Here is an 8,835-nt window from a genome sequence, read left to right as displayed (position 1 = left end):
CCCGTGCCCCCCCGCCCCGACCCCCCCGCCTTCAGTCTGGTAAATGGATACCACTTAAGATAGGAGTCTTCATGGGGAGAAGACAATAATACCCAGAGCTTATATTGTTACCATAGTCACCTTACTAGCAGTGTGTGGCTTTAAGAATTTTAGAGATCTTCAGTTTTAATTTTGCAAATTGGCGTTTCAGATTTACCAAGATGGAGATTCATCTGTGTCTGCTGAATGCGTATGTGCTCAATGTGGCTTAGATTCTGTCTCTGGGGCTTAACATTGCTAGCCCTGACAGGGTGAGGGAAGCCCCGTGAATAAAGTGAGCAGCTGGCCCAGGTCACAGAGGCCTGACCTCAGACCGGCTTAAGGCTTTAAGTCCTCTCAGAGCTTGTATTTCCAGCTTCCCCACTTCAGGGGTGAGGGAGAAAGTGGGAAGGTGCAGCCACTCTGGGCTCATCAGGACACTTGATCGCTCCAGAGTTGGTCAGTGCTCAGCTAAAACCTCAGCCCCAGGAAGGAGAACGCCATTTAAACCGTTCTGGCCATCCATCGCCCTCCACTGGAGGGGCTAGCTCGACTGCCCTTAGCCAGGCAAGTGCAGTAATGTGTGTTCTATTCAGCATTATTACGCAGAAACCCACTGGTTAGGATGGTTTGTTTTAGGATAGGAAATGAAATTGCCTCTCAGTGACAGGAATGACCCAAGCCTGCTTCCTATTTCGATTTTGTTTTAAACTGATGGATGGTGCAGCATGTCTACATGGTTGTTTGTTGCTAAACTTTATATAATGTGTGGTTTTGATTCAGCTTGAAAAATAATCTCACTACATGTAGCAGTACATTTTATGTACATTATATGTAACGTTAGTATTTCTGCTTTGAATCCTTGATATTGCAATGGAATTCCAACTTTATTAAATGTATTTGATATGCTAGTTATTGTGTGTGATTTAAACTTTTTTTGCTTTCTCCCTTTTCTGGTTGTGCGCTTTCTTTTACAACAAGCCTTTAGAAACAGTTTCTGAGAATTACTGAGCTATGTTTGTAACGCAGATGTACTTAGGGAGTATGTAAAATAATCATTTTAACAAAAAAATAGATATTTAAAATTTAATACTAACTACGGGAAAAGGGTCCATTGTGTAAAACATAGTTTATCTTTGGATTCAATGTTTGTCTTTGGTTTTACAAAGTAGCTTGTATTTTCAGTATTTTCTACATAATATGGTAAAATGTAGAGCAATTGCAATGCATCAATAAAATGGGTAAATTTTCTGATTCATGTGACTGGTTTTGACTTGTGTTACAAGGGTGCAAAGAGGATCGACAATGGCCTCTTTGGAGTGGCTGAATACGTTGCATCTGAAGACTGGTAGAATGTTAGAGACAAGTTCCTTCTTCATACAAATCTTCATACAAATCCACAGGAGAAATGGCTAGGGCCTGATAGGGGACACTTCCCCAGAATGGAGTGTCCAGAGCCCTAACTTAAGAGCATCTGGATCTAGCCCTTTGGAAAAAGCAGAAACTTCTGACACTCATTAATGAAACTGCTTCCTAGCATGTGCCACCAAACATTTAAAGTACCAAAATGAAAATAAGAATAACCACAAGATGATGCTATTTTCCCCTCCTTTCAAGCTGTACGGTTAGAAGACTAGTTTTTGTTTGTCTGTTTTTTAGAGGAGAATTTCTGATCAGATTTCTCATGATTAAAATCCTGATTTGTCTAGAGTCATCACCATGGGTCTCTGAATACATGCTATGTTCATTTGACTTCTTTTGACGTATGTGTTTCAAGACAAGTCTATCTTACAGTGGCCATTAATTCATTTGGGGCTCCTGCAGTCATAGTTGGAAAACAGAAATGAAAAAACAGAAATGTCCTTTGGAGCCGTAACCAAGAGAAATTATCAATAGTCTGTTCTCTCCCATTACTAGGGAAGTCAGAATACATTTAATTTAGACCACAAACATACATTTTTCAGATTTTTTCCCCCTAAATGAGTGTAAAATTAGTGTGCACTGAACACTCCCTAGTTTTGGTAAGATAATATTCTAGGAGCTTTCAGGCAAAGGAAGACTATATAGAATGACTGCTGTCAGGCTCTCTTCCAGATAATCAAGAATTAATTTACTAATTTCTCAGTGACCCGTTTTGGGTTTTTTTGTTTCTTTAGTTCTGATCTCGGTTACATTGTCTTTCTTAGGCTAAATCAAAGAGAGGCTCCTTAAGTAATTGGATAGTCCGTGGGGAAAGGTGCATTTTAATCATGAAAACCCTTGTAAATTCGGTCTACTTGGCTTGCCTTGTGGAAAATTTTCCACTGGAGGTGAAGTCTAAGCCTCGGTTTTGCTGTTAATTCTGAGATGATACCGGGTGCTTAGCACAAGGTGGCGCCAGTGAGCTGTAGAGGAAGGTACTACAGACGTGAGCACTATGGCCTTTTTTCCCACCTCTTCCCCTCAGACCTCATCTCCCCTGCTTCCAGCTTCCACCAAAGGCAGAAAACAATCCATGGTATTATTGCTGGGAAAGGAAAGGATAAATGAAGAATGTTTCTGAAGTCAGCGTCGGAAGCATTCTAAAGCAGAAATAACAGTTTGCTGAGTTTTCTCTGGGGTTTCTGCCTCCCCCTGCTAGCTCCTTTTCCTGGATGACTGCCCAGAAGGCCTTTGCCCTAGGGTTTCCAGTCCCCTTCTCCTCTCGTGGGGAGCCTGCAGCCTAGGCAGGAAGTGGTTAAAGCTTCTGGCTGCTCTGCAATGGGGCCATCTGTGTTTGATCAGTCCAGGCGGAAAGGAGGGGGCTGGGGCCTTAAAGAGACTGAAAGCATTCCAGAGTAGTGAGAGAGACCAGAGATGGAGAAGGAGAGAAGGCACCGCCCCCAGCCCGCCTCCAAAGCTAACCCGCCGGCTGGAGTGGAAGAGGCCGACCGCACACACTCTGGCCCTTCTATTCCACTGCCATGGGGCCCCGCACTCCGCTCCTCATCCTGCTCCTTTTGTCATGGTTGGGACCCCTTCAAGGACAGCAGCACCACCTTGTGGAATACATGGAACGCCGATTAGCTGCCTTAGAGGTAAGTGACTCTTCTGGCCCAGCCGGGAAGGATTCCATATCTTCTAAGTTGATTCACCCAGTTTGTCAGGGACCTGGGGATGGATGACAAATTAGGCTCTGTAAGTACCTATAGAAACCTCCATCTTTTAATAAGGATTCTCAGAATTGCAAGTCTTCCTCTTTCCCCACATCCATAGAGTGCAGTGCATGTGTGCTCAGACTTGTCCGACTCTTGAAACCCCATGAACTGTAGCCCACCAGGCTCCTCTGTCCATGGGATTCTTAAGGTAAGAATACTGGAATGTGTTGCCATTTCCTCCTCTAGGGGATCTTCCGGACCCAGGGATTGAACCCAAGTCTTCTGCATCTCCTGCATTGCAGCTGAATTCTTTACCACTGAGCCACCAGGGAAGCCGACATTCATAGTGCAGTTCTAAAGCAAATAGACCTCTGTGTTTCACCCCTGGGATTAAATGGGATAAGGGAACAGAGTGGAAATGAGAGCTAGAATTGCAAGGATTTATCCATCTCAAGAGGAGCTGATGGTTCTATTAAAAGTTGGAAGTTCTCAGAGAATCTGCAACTTGCTATTTAATGGCTTGGAGCCTGTAGCATCCTAATTCCTAAGAGGGGGATAGCATAATGGAGCAGAGATCCCTTCTCACCCTCATGCACTTAGACTGCCCTAGAGGCTCAGATGATTCGGTGGCACTGCTCACAGAGAGCAGGCCAGAGGATGCAAAGTCAGGATAGGGGCCTGCGTGGGTCTTAGCCCAGCTCTTTGCACATTTAGCGTCTTGAACATTTTGTTTCCTTTCTGTGGGGATTGCGGGGAATGCTGATGACTGCCTGAGTTTGTGCCTTTTCCATTCCCGACTCCCTGCTCGGGCCTCTTCCTGCCTGGGAGTTGTGACCCTGCAGCCCTCCTTCCTGCTGCCCCATCCCTTCAGGAACGGCTGGCCCAGTGCCAGGACCAGAGTAGTCGGCATGCTGCTGAGCTGCGGGACTTCAAGAACAAGATGCTGCCGCTGTTGGAGGTGGCCGAGAAGGAACGGGAGGCGCTCAGAACTGAAGCTGACACCATCTCCGGGAGAGTAGACCGTCTGGAGCGGGAGGTGGACTATCTAGAGACCCAGAATCCAGCCCTGCCATGTGTAGAGGTTGATGAGAAGGTGACCGGAGGCCCTGGGACCAAAGGCAAGGGCAGAAGAAATGAGAAGTACGATATGATAACAGGTAAGCTAATCTGAAACAGACCCCTGTGTTCTTCCTTGAGTTTTTCCCTTTTTTCTCCTTATCCCAGTCTATTTGGCTGTATCTTCTGGAGTCTCTTTTAGGGAAATCTCTGTAATATCAGGTTCATTAAGGAGAGTTTCTGGGGACCCAGGCCTCTGGTGCCCTTTCTCCCAGTCTTCCATAGAGTAGAGGTATTCACTGGGCAAATGCCCGCTCTTGTCCAAACTGCCCACCCAGGGAGGTTCCTACAGTGAGCATCTAACTCTTGCCTGTATTTCCTTGTCCTGTGTTTTTCTCCTTTCCCACAAGACTGTGGCTACACAATCTCTCAGGTGAGATCAATGAAGATCCTGAAGCGGTTTGGTGGCCCAGCCGGTCTATGGACAAAGGATCCACTGGGCCCAGCAGAGAAGATCTACGTGTTAGATGGGACCCAGAACGACACAGCCTTTGTCTTCCCAAGGCTGCGTGACTTCACCCTTGCCATGGCCGCCCGGAAGGCTTCCCGGGTCCGGGTGCCCTTCCCCTGGGTAGGCACGGGCCAGCTGGTGTATGGTGGCTTTCTGTATTATGCCCGGAGGCCCCCTGGAGGGCCTGGAGGGGGCGGTGAGTTGCAGAACACTTTGCAGCTCATTAAGTTCCACCTGGCAAACCGGACAGTGGTGGACAGTTCAGTGTTCCCAGCGGAGGGCTTGATCCCCCCATATGGGCTGACGGCAGACACATACATAGACCTGGCGGCTGACGAGGAGGGCCTTTGGGCTGTCTATGCCACCCGGGAGGATGACAGGCACTTGTGTCTGGCCAAGTTAGACCCACAGACACTGGACACAGAGCAGCAGTGGGATACCCCGTGTCCCCGCGAGAATGCCGAGGCCGCCTTTGTCATCTGTGGGACCCTCTACGTCGTCTATAATACCCGCCCCGCCAGCCGTGCCCGCATCCAGTGCTCCTTTGACGCCAGCGGCACCCTGACCCCTGAAAGGGCAGCACTCCCTTATTTCCCCCGCCGATATGGTGCCCATGCCAGCCTGCGCTATAACCCCCGTGAGCGCCAGCTCTACGCCTGGGATGATGGCTACCAGATTGTCTATAAGCTGGAGATGAGGAAGAAAGAGGAAGAAGTTTGAGGGAGCTGGTCTTATTTTTTTGAATTTCTTTCACCTCCATACATTTATATCCTGACTACGTTTCCTGCTCTTCATTCTCCAGATGTGGGCAAGTTGTGATTCAAATCTCGTGTTTTTAATCCATGGAAGCTAAATTCTCCCGGCCCCATGCATTTCACATGGGACTCCAGATCTTAAGGAATCCTTTCTGAGCTAAAAGAAAGCAAGCCCCAAATGTTCACTCCTCTGCTGCCCCATGTAAACAAATTACAAGCCAGTGAAAGACGACCCAGTTCCAGAGCTCTGACCCTTAAATATATGGGGGCAACCACAATGATCAGGCAACAGAATATTTCTGGCCTCAGTGGGAGTCAGGGGAGAGAGGGTGAGGAGGAGACTTTTAGCTCTGCCCTCTCTCCCTTTCCCTTCAGTGCCCTAGAGAATGGGACTCATTCTGTACTGCAGACTTTTGCATTAAAAGGAAAATCCACTGCTCCTCGGCTGTGTGTGTTTGGGGTAGCCCTTGGATCAGATTTCTCCCCATGATCGTCCATTTTCTCCTCTGCCACATAGCCACTCCTTAAGCCACATTAGGGCCTTGGATAGGCTCCCAGGCCAAGGCAGAGGGGCTACTCTAGTTACAGACTTCATCGGGAGGCGCCTGGGGAGGCAGGGTATCCGACACTTAGGGAGGTTGGGTGAAAGGCTTCCCTCCACACCCACCGTTGTCCACACCAGCCTTCCCAGAACCCCAGATGGCACTGCGCCTGTAGCCACGGGACTGGGGCCCAGGGGCAGAGCTTCCAATTCCAATTCTCTGAGGTTTTGAAGCAGAAAATGGATTTTAGTCACACTGCAGTCGAACGTGGGAACTAGAGCCCTGAATATACATGTGTGTTCAGTAAGAACTGTCTCACTTCTGACGTGGGCTCTGTGCCGCCCCCTACGCTGAAGCCCGCTCCCATCTCTAGCATGGGGCTCACCCCCAGGGCCATGTTGCTCAATTGCGCTCTTGGTCTGCAGCGCTCTGATTTTCCAGCTGCCACGGCGTCTGCGGTTTGGGTGAGGAGGAGGGGCAGTGACCACGTCCTTACCAGTTTCCCAACACATCTTCTCTCCACCCACCTCGCCCCCACCTACCTACCTCAGTCCCGGACCTCGGGGAAGTCTGTCCAGAAGTCCTGGAAACTTAACCCTTTGCTGCCTAGCACCCTGGCCTCTGGTCGAGACGTACAGAAGGCCAGTGCGGGAAGGCAGAAGGGACAGATGGAAACCTAGGTTTTGGAGTCCATTCTCTAGGCATCTGCTGAGCTCTGTACCAGGCCCCATTCTAGCCTCATCCTCATGTCCAACATTCAGGAGCACGGTCCTCTGATGGACAAGATCCACTGCTTTGACAGTGAAATTGACCTCGGAGCAGCCCTGCGGGGAGGGGGGGGGGGCGGTGTCCTGGTTATTAACCTCTTGGCAGGAGGGGAAAGGGACCTGGTCTTTTCCCCCGAGGATATCTCTCCCTCGCCCAGCCCCGGCCCAGGGTAAGGTTGATCAGTCAGGGCCCTGCCATCCTCCTTTTGTTTTCTTGTCTCTCCGGGCAGAGCTGCTCCTGACGTAGGTTGGGGAGGCAGGGGAAAAAAAGCTCTGAAGCACCTCACAAAGGCCCTATTGTGGGGAGCCCGGGACGGGGCGAGGGTGTGTGTGTGTGGGGGGGCTCGCTCCCATTCAGTTCTCCGTAATGTGAGGCTGGCAGCAGTAATCACCACCTGTCAGCCCACAGAGGCGTCTGCCCACGGAACATCTGGTTCCGCAGCGCACGGTGCACGAGAGGCTGTGGAGGAGGAGGAGTTCCCGCAGGCCTGGAGACAAGGGGCCCGGGCTCCGAGGAGGGGGCGTGTACACGGGGCGGGGCAGGGGAGGGAAGGAGCTCGGCTCCTTAATGTGACGCTCGGGTAAGGGCCTGACCCTAAGCTGCTGGATAGAGGACGGGGCCCTGTCTGTAGAGGTATCTTGATACAGCACCAAACGGCAGAAGTGGCTTTTTGAAGACCCTGAGGAGGGAATAGCTCTGGGACTGTGTAAATGACATCAGTGTGAGGCTGCTGCTGCTGCTGCTAAACCGCTTCAGTTGAGTCCGACTCTGTGCGGCCCCATAGACGGCAGCCCACCAGGCTCCCCCGTCCCTGGGATTCTCCAGGCAAGAACACTGGAGTGGCTTGCATTTCCTTCTCCAGTCCATTAAAGTGAAAAGTGAAAGTAAAGTCTCTCAGTCGTGTCCAACTCTTAGTGACCCCATGGACTGCAGCCCACCAGGCTCCTCTGTCCATGGGATTTTCCAGGCAAGAGTACTGGAGTGGGGTGCCATTGCCTTCTCCATCAGTGTGAGGAGTGAGGACGAAAAACTGGTCCTTCAACCTCACCATGTGTGTGCCTATCTTTATGTCATCTTTCTTTCCCGGGTTCCTCAATGAGGAAAAAAGCAGCTTTTTTATTTACTTTTTTTTTTTTGCTTAAATTTTTTTTGGAAAAGTTCACTCAGACTTTTCTGAAAGGGCAGAAATCTCTGAGGTCTTATCACTTCTTACTTTCTGCTTTTCTTTTTTTCTTTTTTTTTCCTTTTTGGCTCCTGTACAATAGTTAGTGCTATTTTGGAAGCCGTTTTAGAAGGTGAGTGGAACTGTGTGGGCCGATCCAGTGAACTGTCCAAATTCATTAACGGAAATTAACTGCCGCTTAGAGAGAGCACCTTGGTGGCTGAATCCTATCATCAGAAAACAGTTTCACAGCCCCTTCTCAGACCCTCCATTACATGTCACTTGACAGAAGCAGGTTATGACCTCTGGTTTGGGTTGAACAAAAGACAGTGGGAAGCAGTGGCCCTAATGGGGGAGAGAGGGGCTAAGAGTCCATGGAGAAGTTCCACATCTGCCTCCAACCCCCACCCAGCCTGAAGACAATAACCACCAGGGATGGGGATGCAGGAATGGAGTCAAGAAGCAGGCGATGCTGCTGCTGTGGGGACAGCTGTCTGCCAGATGTTTGGTCCAGGCGTGTGTCTGCATCACAAGCAGGGTCGAAGAGGTCCCCTGTACCCCTACTCTGCCCTCAAGAGTTCCCCACCCTCACTTCCCAGCTCTCCTCTTTGTTCTCAATATCCTTTCCTCCCCAGCGCTGGCCTTTGTGTCTGCCCACGAGAGAAACCAACGTGTTCATATTGTCACTTTTTCATGGAGGAACCTGAGCCAGTGTTGTCTGAGTCCCAGATGGTGGGGAGGGAGAGGGCAGACTTATAAGGAATGAAGTTGTTGATTCAGCTGTCAGTGCTTCCTCTGGGATCGGGCTCTGAGCTAAACAGGAACCAGAGTCCTTTCCCTTTTCCTCCTCCAGTCGCAGATTTTCTGGATTCCTTCTCCTAGCATAGGGACCCTTCCCCAAGTTTCC

The 8,835-nt window shown here is 49.8% G+C and overlaps 1 protein-coding gene across 1 annotated transcript; it reads left to right on the top strand.

Annotated features, from left to right (window-relative positions):
- Window positions 1-2,576: 2,576 nt before the first annotated feature.
- Window positions 2,577-5,895, top strand: OLFML3 (olfactomedin-like 3). Its single transcript, XM_010830767.1, has 3 exons — window positions 2,577-3,074; window positions 4,006-4,291; window positions 4,601-5,895. The coding sequence occupies exons 1-3, from the start codon at window positions 2,961-2,963 to the stop codon at window positions 5,419-5,421; spliced, it is 1,221 nt and encodes a 406-aa protein (XP_010829069.1). The 5' UTR covers window positions 2,577-2,960; the 3' UTR covers window positions 5,422-5,895.
- The last annotated feature ends 2,940 nt before the right edge of the window (window positions 5,896-8,835 follow it).

Source organism: Bison bison, unplaced genomic scaffold, assembly GCF_000754665.1.
Source record: "Bison bison bison isolate TAMUID 2011002044 unplaced genomic scaffold, Bison_UMD1.0 scf7180017864519, whole genome shotgun sequence".
Classification (NCBI taxonomy): Eukaryota; Metazoa; Chordata; class Mammalia; order Artiodactyla; family Bovidae; genus Bison; species Bison bison.
The sequence above is the reverse complement of the archived record's forward strand: the minus strand, read 5'-3'. Positions and strand labels throughout refer to the sequence as shown.